Source organism: Schistocerca gregaria, chromosome 4 (assembly GCF_023897955.1).
Source record: "Schistocerca gregaria isolate iqSchGreg1 chromosome 4, iqSchGreg1.2, whole genome shotgun sequence".
Lineage (NCBI taxonomy): Eukaryota > Metazoa > Arthropoda > Insecta > Orthoptera > Acrididae > Schistocerca > Schistocerca gregaria.
This window is the reverse complement of record NC_064923.1, coordinates 574,197,174-574,217,073: the sequence shown is the minus strand read 5'-3', so window position 1 is coordinate 574,217,073 and position 19,900 is coordinate 574,197,174. Positions and strand designations below refer to the sequence as shown.

Here is a 19,900-nt window from a genome sequence, read left to right as displayed (position 1 = left end):
TCATCATTCTTCTTTCCGCCACTCTTCATCACCTTTGTATTATTCTGTTTATCCTTAAGACACATTATGTTCTAAGTACATTGTTTGCTTCTTTCAAGAAATTTTTTGATTGTTCCTTATATTTGACCAGAAGGGTTATGTTATCTACAAACCTTGGAAGTAGTACATGTCCCCCTTGAACATTTATTCAGCTTACAAAATTTTCTTTCTCTTCTTTCATTACTTCTTTGACAGACAAGCGAATAGCAATGGTGATAAGCTGTCTTACACTTTTCTTAAAATGAACTTCTCTCTCTTGATCTTCCACTTTTATTAGGTCCTCTTGGTTTTTGTAGATGTTGTAAATTATACGTCAGTCTCTGTACTTAAGCCCCAATTTTCTAAGGGTTGTGAACATTTTATTCCATTTTCATTGCCATGGGCTTTCTATGGGTCTACAAATACTGAGAAGATATGCTGATTATTCTTCAGTGTATTTTCCATTACCCAGCACTATCTCAGAATTGCTTCACTGCTCCCTTTTCACCTGCAGAAACCAATCTCATTACCATGTGTTGCAGCTTTAACTTTTCTTTCCATCCTTCTGTATATTGTTGTGGTCAATAGTTTGGAGGCTTGATTTGTCAGACTAGTTATCGTGTATTTTTTGTATTTGTCACACATGCCTTCTTTGTTAATTTGACGATGATTTTTTTCTGGAAACCCAATGGTAACTCACCCAGTTCGCAGATTTTTGAAATAAACTCAAGTAACCTTCTATACTGCACATTTCGTACAGATTTCGAGAACTCCAATGGTGTATCATTTATTCTAGATACCATGCCTGAGGTTAGATGAATCATTGCTCTGTCAAACTCCCAACTGTGCTTCTGGACCACCTATTTCTTCCACATCAACTTCGTGTGTCTCCTGTATCACAGTTTGAGATAGGTCCTCTCCATCCCCATCAACTTGAAAGTGGAGTAAATGAACTTTAGGACAGTTGTCAGTTTAAAGATCTTTGTTCTAGATGTTCTAAACCAGATGCCTGATATCTGTATTACGTGATTCTCTTCAACAAATACATTCCTCTTCAGTGAAGAATTGCACTAGAATAAGATGCCATGTCATTGGTGAGTGAAAATAGGGAAAGTATGATAGCATTTTGACATTTTCATCTCCAAAATCTGCCATTATCAGTGGTACAACGGTTACAGAGCTTAGACATTTAAGATGAGATGACATGTGACTTTCAGTTCAGGTTAGTGTTAATATAGAACAGTCATTCAATTATTCAACAGACAAGTAGCTGTACAGGAAACATCTTCATTGTAGGCTTGACTTTGGTCTCTGTTGGGCCTGGTAAGTATAGGCTGTTGTTATTGCAATGCTCTTCTGAAAAATTACAGAAAATCTGAACATTGACACTCCAAAAGATGGTTAACATAATCTAACCAGGTGACGGTTGAGTTTTGAATGTCATACAGACATGATTTGGTGTTTTTCCATTGCATGCTTTAATGCCACCAACTCAGCTCAAAGTAATGTATCCAGGTTTCATCACAAGTTAAAATCCTGTCCAAATCCTGTGCAAATCTGTTATTTATGATAAATGGTAAGCTCACTGGGAACCCACCTTGCAGAAATAGAGTAGTTCAGTTTGTTTTGAACGGTGGAATGAATTGTGCCAAAACTTACTTGACACTTTAACCAATATATTCAATTGTAAGGAATTAGATCAGTCTTCTTGGTTAAGTGAATGCATAAGAACTTGCAGAGCTGATGTCAATACTGCCACCACAGTCCTGTAGTGGTGTTTGTCAGTTGCACTTTTGTGGAAACTTTTAAAATTTTCCACCTCCACATAAGAACCGGCCTGGTGCATGTAGCCACTGCTGTATTGTTTGAACATCCAAGAGAATGTTTCTAATGGATGTATACTTTCTGAAAGTAAAAACAGGATCACATAATACTATTCTTCATAAGTAATTTCTCCGAGCAGACGTGCCATTGTAATTAGACATTAATGTTTCAGTAAATACAGGGTGTATGTAGCACAGCCGATCCATCGATGCGGCAGCTCCGTGTTCAGGTACTCATGAACTTCATGATGAAAATGGGGTGGAGCCCCATCCTGCTGAAAGATGAACTGCGAGTCCCATTGCATTTTAGGCATCAGCCATTGCTGCAACATGTCCAAGTAGGAATATCCAGTGACAGTGCTCTCGACGAAGATGAATGGCCCGTACAGTTTTCGACGTGACAAGGCGCAAGCAACCCATCGTAACGAATTTGTTGTGCCAGTGGTAGATGGCCTTCCTTTTATTGGTGGCTTTGTACCGTACTTTGTTCTAAACATCCGATGAGCAGCTGTAGCGCACTTGTTTTTGTCAAACTACAACACACAGAAAGCTTGCTCTGCACCTGAACTCACCATGTTTGCTACTAGTGCTGACTAGCGGCAAATTACCAAACTACTCTGTGGCGGTATATGTTGGGAGAGGGAGAGGGAGGGAGGGGGGGGGGGGGGGGGGAAGAACCTTTTAGGATTTCTCTTCAAAATGACATATGTAGGATATCTGTACAATGTTTGGTTCTTGTGCAATAAATAGTTGAAAGTGTTCCCGGACTTTATGTACACCCTGTGTTAATTGAGCAAATGACTAACACTCTTCACAAAGTTACCAACTAGCACTTTCAGAAGGTTCAGCTTCCTGCATTACATGTTACTTTCATATATATGTTTGTCTGTTTAATTATTCACTGGCCCTTATAAACACCTAGGAATTTAGGATATTTGTTTTATTAATTTTTCCCTCATACACAATTTCTCTCAGTGCAACCAGGCCACTAACAGTGAGGTGAAGAAATGTGGAGCACATGACATGGTTAACTCATTTAACTCTGTGTATTACATAAGGACTGAAAGCTGATAATGGAAGAACTAAATGACATTTGAAGTTTCTTGTGCCTTTGACTGTTTAGATAATATTTCAGTTCTGACCATGATAGTCTTATGATAGTCTTGGTCATGACTTAGTCAGACACTGGCCTCATATCTTTCAGTGTATGATATTCTCCATTACAGTTTTCCTGTCATATTTTCTGGTGTACTAGAGCTTTAATCTCTCTCTCTCTCTCTCTCTCTCTCTCTCTCTCTCTCTCTCTCTCTCTCTCTCTCTCTCTGTATGCGAGATCAATTATTGCAATGATGACGTGATGTGCTACTGTCAAATTTTACAATAAAAGTATTATAATATTCGATGCCTGATTCATGTAATTTCATTCAGAATGTTCAATGTTTAAACTTTAATTTACTGTTTCTTATATTTACAGTTTTTCGTGGCCCAAGCAACAAAAGCTGAAAGACGGTAACAGTAGAGTCAGCATAGTCAGAAGCAGAGCCTATTTATTAAAATACTCAAAGAAAAGACTGAAAACTAGGTGTAGAGTTATCTCAAGTGATCTACTTTTAAAATATAGTTCTTTTGAGGCTTAATTAAATATATTTTCTTTCCTTCTTCTGTTACTGTCCGAATATGTACTGTTTCGTAGATATATTGTAACTTTAAAAGTGTTCTCTTTCATAAATATATTGCAAATTACAAATGAAAAGAAAAGAAAAATAAATGTGTTTTTTATACATGAATACTCACCAGAGCTTTTTAACATATGGTAACCCTTTGCTGGACACTTAAGTGTAAATTGCAAAGTACTGTATTGATGTAGATACAGATGAAATAGCTCATGAAAAACAAATGGGAGAAGAAGCTGCTTCTCTAGTCAAATTACAGTTTGTTCCCTCATGGAAGGATGATGGAATGAAGTTATAAATAAAGATATTATTCTCTTAATGACATGAGCATGACAACAGAGCAATAATAAAAACAGGAAACTAAATGCAACATTGTTTCAACTCTTACAATAGGGAAATCCATTATTGTCCATTTCAGGCTATTTAGTCATTATGAAGTGGAAATTTCGAAAGTCAGATGTTAATTATAAATGCATTCAGATGAAAACAGACCATGGTTGTCCCACTCCAGTGAATTTTTTAAACTTCCTGGAAATTTATGAGCACAAATCAAATTCACTTGGCCATGAGGATATGACAGGCTATTGTAAACATACATGACAAGTAGTTGTGCATAAGCTGACGTTTAAAGCAGATTTATTGTATTCTTTTGTAATTATTTTAACTGCCTGTATGCAAATAAGGTCTGTGTTCTGCACCTGCCATTTGATAGTGGCTGTATATTTGAAACTGACCAATAGTGGAGTAATAAACATTATTTACAGTAAAAAATAGATGGCACTTTGCTGTACAGCTAGTCTATATTCAGTATTATTATTGACGCTAGGGTACACAGCTGCATGAAACTTCACAATAGAAGTTATTTTCCTATCTCAGGCTGCTGATTTTTAAACTCAAGGCAAGCCTTTTATTTCATTGCCAGTCAGTTAATTTAACACCCACGGCATTATCAAGCAACCTGGTTGTAAAAACAATAATCTGTAACAGGCACCATCAAACAAGCAAGAAGTAACCAAATATGTGTCGCAGTTACTTACATCCATATGAGTTGTGCTAAAATATAAGGAGCTGATGACTGGCCGGTACTTGGCATCAGGAGTTGAAATTCCAGGCACTATAAATAGAAACTCGTAATAATAATAATAATAATAATAATAATAATAATAATAATAATAATAATAATAATGGCTATGGATAGTGGAATAAGAACACAGACTGCATTGTATGCTTCCACTTGTCAGACAATTATTCTCTACACAATGCGTAGACATGTAACGTCACTCCTAATAAGAATGCACAACTTGTATGTGCATTTAGGAATGGAAAATACAAATGTCATAGTATAGTGCTGATGGATTTAGTCATATTATACAATCACAGGAGTGAGATTTTATATTTAAAACAAAAAAGTTTTGTGGAAACGTTTTTCAATTTAGGAGTAAATATCTCTGGCATATTGACAAGGTTGCAACTGTCACTGACTGAGGTGCTAGTGTATGCAAGGACTACCTTTCTTTCTTTTTTTTCTTTTTTTTTTTTCGAAAGCTATAAAAGGAAAATATCTTTATGTATCATTTTGTTTCTTGAAATATTCAAATATTCGCCTTTAAATTGTACATGTATTTAGCATGTGTTTTGAACCCATGCTGTAAACTTTTTTCCACTTTGATGATACTTCAAATACATTGTATTTGAAAGCTCAACTGCTTCTTGGGTGATCAAAAATCACTGTCCAAGCACTTTTCATTTGACACAAGGGAACAAAAAGAAGTCACTACATGATAAATCAGGTGATAAGGGCAATGAGACACTAATTTGATGTTCTCCATCAAATGAACAATGGTTTGACGAGTTGTGTGACATGAAGCATTGCCGTGTTGAAGAGTGATGCAAGGTTTTCAGTTGTTTTTGTGACTTTATAGATGACTTGCAGCAAAGAAATTGTTGTAACCATCCAGCATTAACTATTCTTCAGTTCTCTAAAACAACAGCTGTGATGTGTTCAGTGTATCCAAAAAACAAGCAATTATATTACGGTAAATGTTTTGTGAACCAACTCCTTTTGTTGGTTTCTGTTCACCTTTTAACTCACAAACTGTTGATTGTACGTGGAAACCAAATCATTATTTGATTGTAAGATCCTTTATTCAGTTCAGTAAAGGGTTTTGATCATTACAATCATTACCAGACTGATCCGTCTTTTTAAACTTGATAAAAGAAGCAAATAACATTTTAGTCATCATTGGCATTGTCAAAGAATATGAAAGGATGATAAAACTGTGATGAACTCTCATAGACTTTGATATAAGGCCACCGTTAGCACAGTGTGGTAATGGCAGTTGTATATCGCAGGCCGTGAGTGTCAGTCACAGTTCTATCATATTTCTATATTTTGTGACAGTGCCAGTCACGGGTAAAAATTTTATTTGCTTCTTTTACTAAGTTTAAAAAGACAGATCAATCTGCTGATGATTACAGTGATCAAAACCAATTACTGAACTTAATGAACAAATTTGTTCATTAAGACTGTTTTGGTTCCCATGCATTCTCAAACAATGGGCCTGTGTCACCTTCAGGTTGAACATTTGATTGCTGCTTAGTTTATGGCTTGTATAGATAAATGCAAGTTTTATCTCCTGCTATGGTGAAGTATATGGATTGTATATTTCCTTAGAATTTTGTAAGCATTTCCTTCCATCAGTTTAAATGATCCTGTTTTTGAAATTTGATTTAGTCTATCAGGGGAAAAAAATAAATGTATTTTTTCATGGTTTAATGTGCAAGCACAATCGAACTTAGTTATGCCTAAGGATGCCTCTGTTTCTTGGTAAGTCAACTATAGATTCCTCTTCATTCATTTTATGTACAATATCAGTAGTGTTTGGAACAGTACCAGTTCTGGTTAATCTTCACAAAATTAATCAAGAAAATGGTTCAAATGGCTCTAATCACTATGGGACTTAACATCTGAGATCATCAGTCCCCTGGACTTAGAACTATTTAAACCTAACAAACATCACACACACCCATTCCCGAGGCAGGATTTGAACCGTAGCAGCAGCACGGTTCCGGACTGAAGCGCCTAGAACCACTTGGTCACAGCAGCTGGTACAAAATTAATCACTGGCGAAAACATGACCACGACGAAATTCTGCAAATCAATTATAAACAGTCTTTTTCTGAAAGAGATTGATTACCAAAAGTTGAACAAAGCTATTTGAGGCACTGTTGTTGAGTTAGGCCAAAACCAGAAAAAAAAACAGGAGAACCTTCACCTGAAATTTAAATTTTTCGCACCACTGTCCATAAATGGTCACTCTAAACAAAGAATACAGCGCATTTTTGAGCTACAGTTGTTTTGTCAGTGAAGATGACAGATTTTAAAACAATAGTAAATTCACATCTCATCTCAGTGGTGCCATATAGTGAACTCAAAGTGACTTTCTTATTAGATTTTGTAGGTTTTTTGATGTTATGCAATCACGTTTGTAATACAGTCTTTAAATATGTTTTTATAATAATTGTCTCACAAACAAAGAAACAGTGATTTGTTCCACAAATTTGTGCTGCAACAGACAGTGAGTGTTTCATGAAAAACACTGTTGACATGAATTTGTTAGAGACAAGCTTGAAATGAGAAATGGAAACTAAATGGGAAAGCATTAGACCAATTTGACAGGAAACTGATAGACCTCACAGTGAGCAAACTGTTTAGTTTGAGGTAGCTCTACTACTGCGAATTAAGATCAACCCCGTTGTCAAGGAACTAAATACAATAAAACCCTGTTAACTGAACTCAGGTCAGCCGATACCTAGGTTATCCAAAACATGTCTGAAAGATGCAAATAAGAAATAGTAAATTAATAAAATAAATTTAGGTGCATGTGTACTGCAAGGAAAGAATATGAAGTGACAGTGTAGTTAGGTTGTGGTTAGAGGAGAGAGGTGAGTACCTGACTGAGTTGCTACCCCACCCACTGACTCAACTGTCTAAACAAAACTACACTGCCAACAACAGTGCATTTGAGTGATTGTTTCTTTCCATTGCAAGCATATTCTTGTGTTGTGGTGACTAAGTGGAAGCATGTTGTGATTACTTTCGTTGATAAGTTGGCTGCTATCAATGAAGTCGAAAAAGGAAGTTCTGCAATGTAAGGAAAAGATAGATTGCTACTTACCTTTAAAATGACACATTAAGTTGCAGACAGGCACAATTAAAAGGCCCTTACGGATTAGGCTTTGGCCACAGCCTTTATCAGGAAAAGAAAGAGAAACATACATCATTCATTCACACAAGCAATACCCATGGGCATGCAGAGTTAGTTTCACCGTCACCACTATGTGCATGCGTGGGCAAGGAAACATCATCTCAGATTGGAACACCATGTAGGTGGCGAAAATGTGCAGGTAAGGGAGTGAAAATGTTTTGCAAAAGACCAAGACTGGAATAGCATACAGGAAAGAACATAACTAGGGGACAGATTCATGTACTGTAAAAGATTGCACCTCACCACATGATTGTGAAAGGACTGAAGATCTAGGTAATCTAGAACAGGAACAGGGAGTATTACAGGCAATGTCTGCTGAGGGTTTGACTAACATTGACTATACTGAACCTTTGAGAATGGCTAGTATCAAATGTGCCATGAGCACACATTCTGACCCTCAGGATAAGGAAAGAGAAAGAAAATCACAATATACATGCAAATGTAGCAGTGCCATAAGCAACCAGGATGGGGAAAAGGACACCAAAGTCACCAAGAATGATTTGTAGATGCAAAACAAGGAAAAACAGAATCATCCCATCAGCCAAGGAGCAGAACTTGAACAAGCACAAGATTTATCATGGTCAAAATCCAAACTGGGTTGACAACATTCGATAAAATATCAAGTAGAGGCTTGCATCAAAGTTACACCTTTGCGCTGAAAACAGAATCGAATCGGCGACTAAAATAATTTTCCAACAAATATTCCTGTTGGGAATGCAGACAGCATTCTAATACAAGAAATTACTACTGCAAAACTAGTAGGCATGTCAGGACATGAAGCAATACTGAATGTCGGCAGAGAAACTGGCACAGCTGCAGTATTTTGAGGACTACAATGGATGCCAATGCCCATTATTGAACCAGGCTGTGGCTCACAATTTACTTCTTAGGCATCCAAATTATTAATATTTATCCACCTTTGGGGACAAACGCCAAACATGAACGCAAAGAATTTTTCACCATAGCAATACCTGGACTTGTAAATAGCATGTGCGCCCTGATGATTTTAACTGTGTAGTTAGTTACACAGATCAAATTGCTTATGTGAATTTTAGCACTGAGCTACAAGGCTTAATCACTGGCTTGCAGTTATCTGGCACCTGGAGGATAATGTATTCATAAGGAACCCCTTGAGTGTGAGGTCACAAAAGACCAATGACATTCACGGCAGTCGATGCCCCACACGTTGTCTAGCATGCAGTTACAATATCTGCTGCTAATGGCAACAGGGGGCGGCACTGTAGGTATCCAGTGGTGAGCACAGCATGAGGCTATGGAGAGTAGTTGAACTGCTTAGTCCACAAGTAACTCACAACAGTGATCGAGTGCTAGTATTGTTGATACAAAGCAGAGCAATGGCAATGACAAACAAAGCAAAAAATTTGCTGCAGTTGAGATTTCGTTGGAAAGGAATTGAAGGAAATTTGCAGAGTGAGAAAGAAGTGGCAGTTGAAATATTAGCACTTCTACAAGACGAGCCAGTGAAGTATGTAGTGTCGTGTATGCTCAACTATGCGGACAATGTACATAAAGTGTACAATGACGACGATATGTGCTTAACGAGTGGAATTGATTTTGAAACAGTTGTTGAGCCATATTGTTCATCATCCTTGTAGAACAGGGAGTCACAATCCCGTCTCCAGTGAAACATAATGAAGTTCAATTGATGTCCAGGGAGCAGATACTAAACATAATTATGTACGTGGGTGATCATTCACAGCATAATAAAAATTCGAATAAGTCTGCGGCAATATGACCGTGTAGTGCCTAAGAAAATGACAAATATTCAAGGGAGGGCAAGGTGCACTTGTTACAAACACTGATGTTTGTGCGTTTCAAGGGTGCTCGATACAATTTGCAGGATGTGGGTGATAGCGACCTACTATGTTATGCACATCAAATTTCGCATTATGTAGATTACAATGATTTTGAGGGCAGCAGTAGATGGTTACATAACTTACAACGGTGATACAGAATTGGAAGACATAAGATTACGAAATTTCAAACAAAGCATCAACTTGAAAATGCACAACAAACTGCAGATTCGGTCCAAAAATTTGTAGATGAGGTAAATAAACTTATCCCATTGTACAGCAAGGAATTTGTGTTCAACTATGAACAAACAGAACTTGAAGAGAAAATGCATATGAAGGAACGCCAGAAAATAGAGGTACCAAGAAAGTTGTATTAAGATCAGCTATCATCATTGCCTTAATGCATTTGTACACAGTTATGCCGACTATTAATCTGGATGGTAAATTGGCTGGAAAGTTATTTATTGTGCTGTGAGAAGATGGAGGTGCTGTGCCCCCTACGATTCTTTCTTGCGTGCGTGATCTTGCAAGGGCAGTAGGGAATATTTATGTCACAGCAAGCAAAGTGAGAAAATGTGCATAAGAGAATTACAACTATGGTATGAGCACTATTTTTGGCCAATAGCTGGTGAAAATTTCTTACTTATGCTTGATTCCTGGTCTGTGAATAAAAAGCATATTCCTTTAGAGCAAACTATCCATCCTGAAAAGTGTGCAAACTATCCATCCTGAAAAGTGTGTAACATTGCAGTTCATACCACCTGAAAACACAGGACAAATTCAGCCTCTGGGTATTTTTTTTTTTTCGTGCCTATAAAACATATTGCACTATCTGCAGCTATGCCTTAAAGGATAGCCAATTCTAAGATGAGCTTCATGACAGACTGTTTCACATTTGGCTGCATGCCATCACATTCCTGCAATTCTCCTTGTCATCCCGTTACACCAATATGATTCTATATAGATTCTTTAAGATGGATACCTAGCCGAAAGTCCTGGATAGTTTGTAACCCCAAGGAGTTCGCCTACACCTGCGATCTTGATGTGAACCAATGTGATCACTGTGGCATGCCATTTTTCATTCGGTGTTCAAGGTGCAAGTTAATGGTTTACTTTGAAGATTTCTTGAATGTTGATGATTTCCATTATGTGAAGTGTAATATGTACATCCCATGAAAGGTTGATCTCTGCACCCCCTGGACACACATTTTCTGTCGCCCTCCTGATTCAGTTGGTGAGTCATTAGTAGCTATTATTTTTTCTGTCATAATTGTTAACACAAAATTTTCAAATGATCCCACTAAAGATTGAACCTGTGACCTCATACTCATGGAGTTCTGTGTCAGTAAGGCCTATTCATATGTCACAGTTAATGCAACGAGTTGGTTAGACAACGTGTACGTATCACAACTCAAAAACAAAATATATGTCTTGGAATTCTGGCTCACAGCCTTTTCAGATCATTCCGCATATCACGTCAACATTGCTCATACATCACAAAAAAATTAACAGGAGTAGAGAATTATGGCAGCTTAACTGTAGTTTATGTCATGATTCGGTATTAGAGTACAAAATAACCCAGACCTTGAACAATGTGACAGTATGGTAAGAGCACAACATACCTGAAATCCAATGGTGGGTAGTTTATGCTAAGCCCGCATTAATCAACTGTGTGAAAGAAAACACAAAGGAAAAGGCTACCGGTACCAGGAAAAAATTCATGCAGGAATATTACTTTTTGGCATTGTGACATTACACTGTATGAGGTAGGTGCTCAAATGTATTAAGCTGAAATTATTAGTTTGACAAAGAAGCATACAACAGGCTGTCACATTAGGGCCTGGGACGGAAGTGATCTATGGGAGCAATTAAAAACCTCACCCCCTCAGGTTCAAGCACTCGAAACAACATGTAGGCATTTTCAGAAAGTTTTTGGACTAATGAAGCAGTTGTTTGTGAGACACAGCAGAGCATTAAACAGGCTATTGTGGCACACTTCGCCTTCTTGTATTCTATAGAAGTGCATTTTTTGAAGATTGGTAAAACAACCTTGGATCCTTGTCTAAGATTAGTGAAGAGGGGATGGGAATCTTCTAGCTTAAGGTGCCGTGGATGAGATTTATGATTCACTTTGAAAGGCCCCAGTGCTGAAATTGATGGGTCTAGACTGTTTGTCAGTGGAATTTTACAGCAAATTCTGGCATTTCATATGTGGGGACAATTAAAATAAAATCTGCAATGAGATCCTGCAAGGTATTCAGTACCACTGGCAGCTGCAGGCGATAACACGCAACCAGTTGCCTACACCAATGTTGAATACAAAGTATTTGCTAGTGTGGCTAACATCAAATAAAACTGAATTACATGGATGCTTCGCACACCACCAAAAATTCGTGGTCCCAGGACTTAGAACGACTTACATATTGGCACACTATCGAGACGCCATCCATCTTACTTGGGAAGGGCAAGCATCTCTTCGTTTTGCATACCCCGATATCCAAAAAGCAAATGACTGAGGGGAATTTGACTATCTTGAAATAGTCGTGGATGAAATGAGATTTCTTATGTAATTTATCAAAATTACCAGTGTATGTGTACATAATGGACGTACCTGAATCAACATTAATGGTAATCTTTCAAAAAGATACAGCTGTAGAGGGCCATCTGTCAAGGGTGTTCTTCTCTGTATGCAACAGCAATGGAACCTTTTCTCCAAAGATGACAGAGTGCATTGACCTGATACTGTATACACGGACTGAAGATCATTACAGTAAACGCTCACGCGGGTGACCTGAGTCTAATTTTAAATGATTGGAAAGATGAAATCAGCATAACTGGCATGGCACTAAACAAATATGAAAGATCCAGCAGAACCAAAATAACATGGATAAATTGGTTCGTATTGACCTGGGACCCAGTTCTCTATATCGATGACATTCATAGTTGCATAGAATTGGCAAAAAACATTCTGGGCATGATCATCACAGCGAATCCCATGCGTGTGTTAGAACTCAATATTGTTATCATCGGCATCATCATTATCAGAACTCAACTGGTAAGAGAAGGTACAGTCAGTCAACACAAAATTAAGGAGCCAAATCCTTCGGAGTGTAGATAGAGTACAAATGACTTGTTCCATCAGTGCTTATGAATTGTCCAAGCTAAGCCACGTAGCTGCATTTGTACCTACATCTGGAAAATATGTGAGACAAATACTTTCCATTGTGGCATGGTATGTCTGGAGGCTCAGTTTGTTCTAACTGCTACTACTCAGCACAGCTAACCCATGTATAAATGGCAGAGTAGGGTTGAGAAATCTGTACCAGCATTGCATGACAATATTCTTAAAATTGGATACAAGGAAAATACCCGGGAACGACGCAGGAAACATCGCAGAAAAGATCTTCCAAATGTTTGGCCAGAGGTTGCTGATTTATAATGATCCAGAAAGAAAAATTTACGGATATGTGTACATCTACTACATAAGAATAAGCTACTTAGGAGAGGACATACTGAAGCTGTTGTGATAGTGCCACGACATTTAACAGTGCCGCCACGACAGTACGCACAAACGGCGATAGAGGCGCTCCGCAAATCAGATGAGCGCGGGAGCGCCACCTAGCTACGAACGGCACCGGCCGCATGTCACGGCACAGCAGTCGAATACGAGAGACTGAGTTGTAATCATGTGATCAGCTATTGTTTCTAAGAGAGAGTGTGAAAATCCACGCAATTATTGTGATTAAAGGTTATAACACTTTTTGGCGACGAGGTCGGGATATTTTCACCGCGTTGTGGATTTGCGTGTTCGTGACGGGGCAGACATGGAACAGCTTATGCAAGCGCTCATTGAACAACAAACACAGCTGACGGCAGCGATTCAGGCGTTGTCGACGTCGCTTACTCATCGTCTGTCTTCCTCTTCTCCGCCTCCATTCCCTCCTTACGACGAGGCCGCTGAAGACTGGGAGAATTATGAGAAGCGTTTGCGGCAACACTTCTTGGCTTTCGGCGTTGTCGACGCTCCTATGTGTAAGTCGTTATTTCTATCTTGGATTTCCCCTCGGGTCTATCAGCTGCTATCTCAGTTAGCCCCTCTGCGGGAACCAGCCTCCCTGTCCTTCCAAGAAATGTGTGACTTATTGTCTGCCTATTATCGAACAAACACCCACGTCGTTGCCGCCCGCGTGGCGTTCTACCGGTGTCGTAAACAGCCCCATCAATCTTACCGGGCTTGGGCGGCGGAACTACATGGCCTGAGTAGGAAATGTCAGTTTGTCACGGACACTCATCACGAGTCTTATGCGGATTCAATGGTTAGGGATGCTATTCTACGGCTTGCTCCTGATAAAGAAGTTCGGCAACGTGCCCTACAACTGCCAAACCCGTCGTTGTCGGAAGTTCTAAGCATCGCTCAATCCTTTGAAGTGTCTCACGCTGCTGGCGCGCAAATAGACGCGTGGTGTGATGTAGGCGCTGTACAGTCAACTCTCGACAAGGACAATTTGCCTGTTGCACAGGAGAACGAAGATGTGGCGGCGGTTCACTCGCGTAAACAACGTCGCGTTGGGCCGCAACGCTCGCAGCGAAACCAGCAACCACAGAAGCCGGTTCGTTCCGCGCTTCCTTCTTGCCCCCGTTGTTTCGTACAGCACGACAGGGCAGCGTGTCCAAAACGTTGGGCCACGTGTAATTCATGTAGGAAAAAAGGCCACATTGCTTCTGTGTGTCAGTCCCATAAAGTTCCTGTCAACGAGGACGAGGCGTCGGACATGGATGTTCACTGTGTGCTTTCTCAAACAAATAAGTTGTTTGTTACTGTTCGTGTTCTGAATAAAGACATCCGCATGCAAGTGGACACTGGCTCTGCAGTAACTCTCATTAATTCTCGCACGTATTTGGCGTTGGGCTCCCCTCCTTTGTCTCCAGTTACGCGCAATCTGAGGACTTATAATCAGCAGAAAATTCCTATCATGGGCCAGTTTGATGCTTCCACTGCCTACAAGTCTGTTGTTCGGCCCCTCACGTTTTATGTGGTGGATCATGCGGGCACTGAAAACCTGTTCGGTTATGATGCTTTCCAGTTGTTTGGGTTCTCCATTGATGATGATGTGCACCTCATATCTGAGGACATTCCGTATCAACAGCTTGATGGATTGTGTTGTGAATTTTCGTCCGTGTTCTCTGCTGGTCTGGGTTGTGCCAAGGATTTTGCAGCCCACATTACTCTTAAACCTACGGCTCGCCCTAAGTTTTTCCGGGCACGCCCTATTCCGGTGGCGTTGCGTGCACCTGTCAAGGCTGAGCTAGACAGGTTAACAGCTTCAGGGATTCTCCTTCCGGTTACCTCCAGCGAATGGGCATCGCCGATCGTGGTGGTTTCTAAACCAAACGGGAGTCTGCGATTGTGTGGTGACTTTAAAGCCACTGTCAACGCTCAGAGCGTCATTGACACTTATCCTCTTCCTCGTCCTGAGGAGTTGTTTACCAAGCTCGCTGGGGGCCAGTTCTTTTCCAAACTTGACTTATCGGAGGCGTACCATCAGTTGCCGTTGGACACTCCTTCCAAGGAATTTCTCGTTATCAACACTCCTTGTGGGTTGTATCAGTACCAGCGATTACCATTTGGCGTCGCTAGCGCACCGGCCATTTTTCAGCGGTTTTTGGAACAGCTCACGGCTTCTGTTCCCGGCTGCATAAACTATCTGGATGACATTGTTGTCACGGGAGCCTCCACTGCGGAGCACCTTCGTAATTTACGTTCACTGTTTCGAGTTTTGCATTCGGCTGGGTTGAGGTGCAATCTGGACAAGTCACAGTTCTTCCAACCCTCCATTGAGTATCTTGGTTTCCAGTTGTCCCGTGAGGGCATACGCCCTCTCCGTGCGCACGTTGCGGCCATTAACGCTCTACCCCGGCCGTCTACGGTCAAAGAACTTCAGGCGTTTCTAGGCAAGATTGCTTATTATCACAAATTCATTCCATCCGCAGCAGCGGTAGCTTATCCTCTGCATCAGCTGTTACGCAAAAACGTCCCCTTCTGTTGGTCCGACGGGTGTGAGCAGGCTTTTGTCCGCCTGAAGGCTCATTTGCAGTCGGCGCCTTGTCTTGCCACATTCCGTCCGGGTCAGCACTTGGTTCTGGCGACTGACGCGTCACAGTATGGCCTAGGGGCTGTTCTCGCCCATCGGTATGAGGATGGGTCGGAACGACCCATTGCCTATGCTTCCAAGACCCTCAACGAGGCGCAACGGCGTTACTCTCAAATCGAAAAGGAGGCGCTCGCTATCATTTATGCTCTAAAAAAGTTCAGCGTTTTTTTGTATGGTTCTAAGTTTCACCTCATCACCGACCACAAACCGCTGGTCTCTCTGTTCAGCCCCTCGGCGTCACTTCCGGATAAGGCAGCTCACCGCCTGCAACGTTGGGCCTTATACTTGTCTCGTTTTCATTATGAGATTCACTATCGCCCCACGGCCCAGCACGCAAACGCGGATGCATTGTCGCGATTGCCGATGGGCCCCGACCCTGTTTTCGATCGCGATGAACTCCTCTGTTTCCACATTGATGAGGAAGAACGTCGTGTGGTCGAGGGCTTTCCACTTACAGGTTCGCAGGCCGCGTCAGCTACTGCGCGGGACCCGGTCCTGCGTCGGGTGATCGGTTTTGTACAACGAGGTTGGCCGGACAGGACCGGGGGCCGGGCATCGGATCCCCTTCGCAACTACCATGCCTTGCGCCTTCGTCTGTCTGTTCGTGATGGTGTTGTTCTTCTGGCCACGGATGGCGCATCTCCACGGGTCGTGGTGCCAGCCTCTCTTCGCAAAGATGTTCTCAAACTGTTGCACGGAGGCCATTGGGGTATTTCTCGGACTAAGTCCTTGGCCCGCAGGCACGTTTATTGGCCCGGCATTGATTCGGACATCGCCCATATGGTTGCTGCATGTGGCCAGTGTGCTCAACAACTGGCGGCACCTCGTACAATGCCCTCTCCGTGGCCTGATCCAGCTCAGCCATGGGAACGGGTGCACGCCGACTTTGCTGGCCCCTTCCTCGGTACTTATTGGCTACTGTTGATTGACGCCTTCTCGAAGTTTCCATTTGTTGTTAGATGTCCGTCGCCCACCACTGCGGCGACGACGCTGGCTTTGTCCAAAATCTTTGCGCTAGAAGGTCTTCCATCCACGATCGTCACGGACAATGGCCCTCAGTTCTCTTCGCAGGCCTTCCGTGATTTTTGTACTGGACAAGGGATTCATCATGTTACCGCACCTCCCTTCCATCCGCAATCGAATGGGGAGGTCGAGCGCCTTGTCCGCACTTTCAAATGCCAGATGAAAAAATTCCTTAGTGATTTTTCCACAGATGACGCCCTGCTGCAATTTCTGAGTTCTTATCGCTTCACGCCTCTGGGTGATCACAGCCCTGCCGAACTCTTGCATGGCCGCCAACCGCGCACTCTACTGCACCTGCTTCACCCTGTCAGGCCTTGTACTGTGTCCCCTAGTGCGGGAAAATACTCGGTGGGCGCCGACGTGTGGGCACGAGGGTATGGATCTCGCCCTAAATGGATTCCAGGGGTGGTCAAGGCTCTTCGTGGCCGCCGGCTTTGTGAAATCCGTACGGGCGACGGCACGGTTGTTCGCCATTACGACCAGATGCGCCCACGAGTGGTGGCCACGCCTGTGCCACCGCCCCATCCTTCGCCTCCACCAGCTCGAGACGCCAGTCCTGTCGCTGCTGCCGATCTACCGTCCGTGTTGATGCAGCCGCCGTCGCTGCCGCTTCCAAGTACTCCGGAACCGGCCCCAGTCGCGACGCCGCCTTCTCCGGGACCCATCTCGCTGGAGCACACTCCCAGGTCAATGACACCTATGGATGCTGCTCCGGAGTTGTCACCCATCATCTCATCCAGGAGACACGTTCCTCGCACGAGCTTCCGTCCTGGACATTTTCGACCATACTCCCGTGTCTCTGCGCGGGATCTCCTCGGGGCCTCACAAGAGGCCATGGATGTCTCTGCGCTGTCCATGTCTCCAAGGAAGTGAGTGTTTATTTTTTTCAAGGGGGGAAAAGTGTTGTGATAGTGCCACGACATTTAACAGTGCCGCCACGACAGTACGCACAAACGGCGATAGAGGCGCTCCGCAAATCAGATGAGCGCGGGAGCGCCACCTAGCTACGAACGGCACCGGCCGCATGTCACGGCACAGCAGTCGAATACGAGAGACTGAGTTGTAATCATGTGATCAGCTATTGTTTCTAAGAGAGAGTGTGAAAATCCACGCAATTATTGTGATTAAAGGTTATAACAGAAGCAATCCTCAGTCAGGGTCTACCAACAATTTATCCAATGCACTTTATGGCAATGAAATATCTTCACAAAAATTCATCACAAGTTTGGATAAATGTTCTGGCAAGATTATACCTGCAAATATAGAGCTCTGTGGTGTGATTCCATCACCGAAACCTGCTGAAGTCATACTAATAAATTTATTTTTTTATTTATTTATCCATCCGTAGACAATCAGGATTGTATGGATGTTGTCAACATGAGTATATACAATAGGTACACAAATTTATAACTGTCACAATCGGAATTCATGAATATTATAACAAGATGCATTTTTAAACCACTTAATGACACAGTTGCTAATTTTTACATATTTCTATGCATTCACATCGTCTCAAGTAATCATTGACAGTATAAAAGCACTTTTCCGAGAGATATTTTTTTAGCGATTTCCTCAGGTTATCTATTTTGCTTATGTCTTTGATCCCTTGTGGAAGTTTATTGTATAATTTCATTCCATTATATAACATGCTATTTTGAGTTTTTGATTTGTTTTTCCTATAGAGGTGTAAGTGTTGTCTGTGTCTGGTGTCATGTGCATGTATGGAACTGTTTATCGGGAACTGGTCAATGTGTCTTTTTATGTATATTACTGTCTGCAAAATGTATTCACACGGAACTGTCAATATACCCAAAGATTTAAATAACTCTGTGCAATGGGATCTACTGCTACTTTTTGTTATGATTCGTACGGCCTATTTTTGCAACTTAAATATTGTTTGTCTGTTCTGCTCTGTTGATCCCCAGAAGGTTATGCCATAACTAATTATAGAGTGGACATACGCAAAATATGCAGTTCTAGTACACCGGCTATTACACACTGAATTTATAATCCTAAGTGCATAGCATGCTGAAGCTATTCGCTTTCCAAGTACCGCAGTGTGCTTGGTCCAATTTAGTTGAGAGTCGACATGCATGCCTAAAAATTTTGTTGATGGTACACATTCTATGTGCTCGTCATTAACTTTTAGCTTGCTACTGTTCGGTTTTCTGTTTAAGTGGAAGCTAATACTGTTGGTTTTTTTTTTTTACATTTAGGGTTAATTTATTAGTCTCTAACCATTGGCATACATGCTTAAGTGTTTCCTCAGCTTTTTCATTGAGTGCACTTGGCGACTCAGCTTTGATTAGGATGTTACTGTCATCAGCAAACAGTACTGATTCACCATGTTTGACACTTTGTGGAAAATCGTTTATATATATTAAAAAGAGGATTGGGCCCAGCACACTTCCTTGGGGGACTCCTATGTTGATGTATTCTGGGTTTGAAAGGTGTGAAAAGGTGAGATTGGAGTTGGTTTGAGTGATCTCCACCTGTTGGACCCTGTTTTGCAGGTATGAATGAAACCACATGTTTGTTACTCCTCTTACTCCTAGTGCATTTAGTTTGTTTAGCAAAATTGTGTGGTCTACCGTGTCAAATGCTTTGGTCAAATCAAGGAAGATCCCTGTTATGTGGTCTCCTTTGTCTAGTGCTTCGAGGATAACATTTGAGAAGTGAGCTACAGCTGAATTTGTGCTTTTGCCAGCCCGGAAACCAAATTGCTCTTTACTCAGAAGATTGAACTTTGTTAAGTACCCCATGAGCCTGTTTTTCATTATGGTCTCTATGACTTTTGAAAAGGATGACAGTAATGAGATTGGTCTGTAGTTTTCTATGATTTCTGGGTCACCTTTCTTATATATAGGTAGGATTTTTGCATGCTTTAGTATTTCTGGGAAGCAACCCATGGAGAAGGATTCATTGATGATGTGCACTAATGGGTCTTTGATGTTGTCTATGCAGTCCTTCAGTAAGCACACAGGTATTTCATCTATGACTGCTGAATTTTTACATTTTAGGTTACTCACAACATTGGATACTTCTTCTGCTGTGGTTGGTCGTAGCATCATTGTGTGTGCTATTTTGTTCAGAGTTTGTGATTGCTTTGTTTTGTTGAACTTCTGTTGC

At 41.4% G+C, this 19,900-nt stretch overlaps 1 protein-coding gene across 1 annotated transcript in view; it reads left to right on the top strand.

The window, feature by feature from the left end:
* LOC126267464 (ATP-dependent DNA helicase DDX11) overlaps positions 1–3,634 on the top strand; it is a 153,943-nt gene extending 150,309 nt beyond the window's left edge. Inside the window, exon 17 of the mRNA XM_049972735.1 lies at positions 3,316–3,634. Coding sequence (XP_049828692.1) covers positions 3,316–3,354 — 39 coding nt within the window. The 3' untranslated portion in view covers positions 3,355–3,634. The remainder of the gene's footprint in view (positions 1–3,315) is intronic.
* Positions 3,635–19,900: the final 16,266 nt, after the last annotated feature.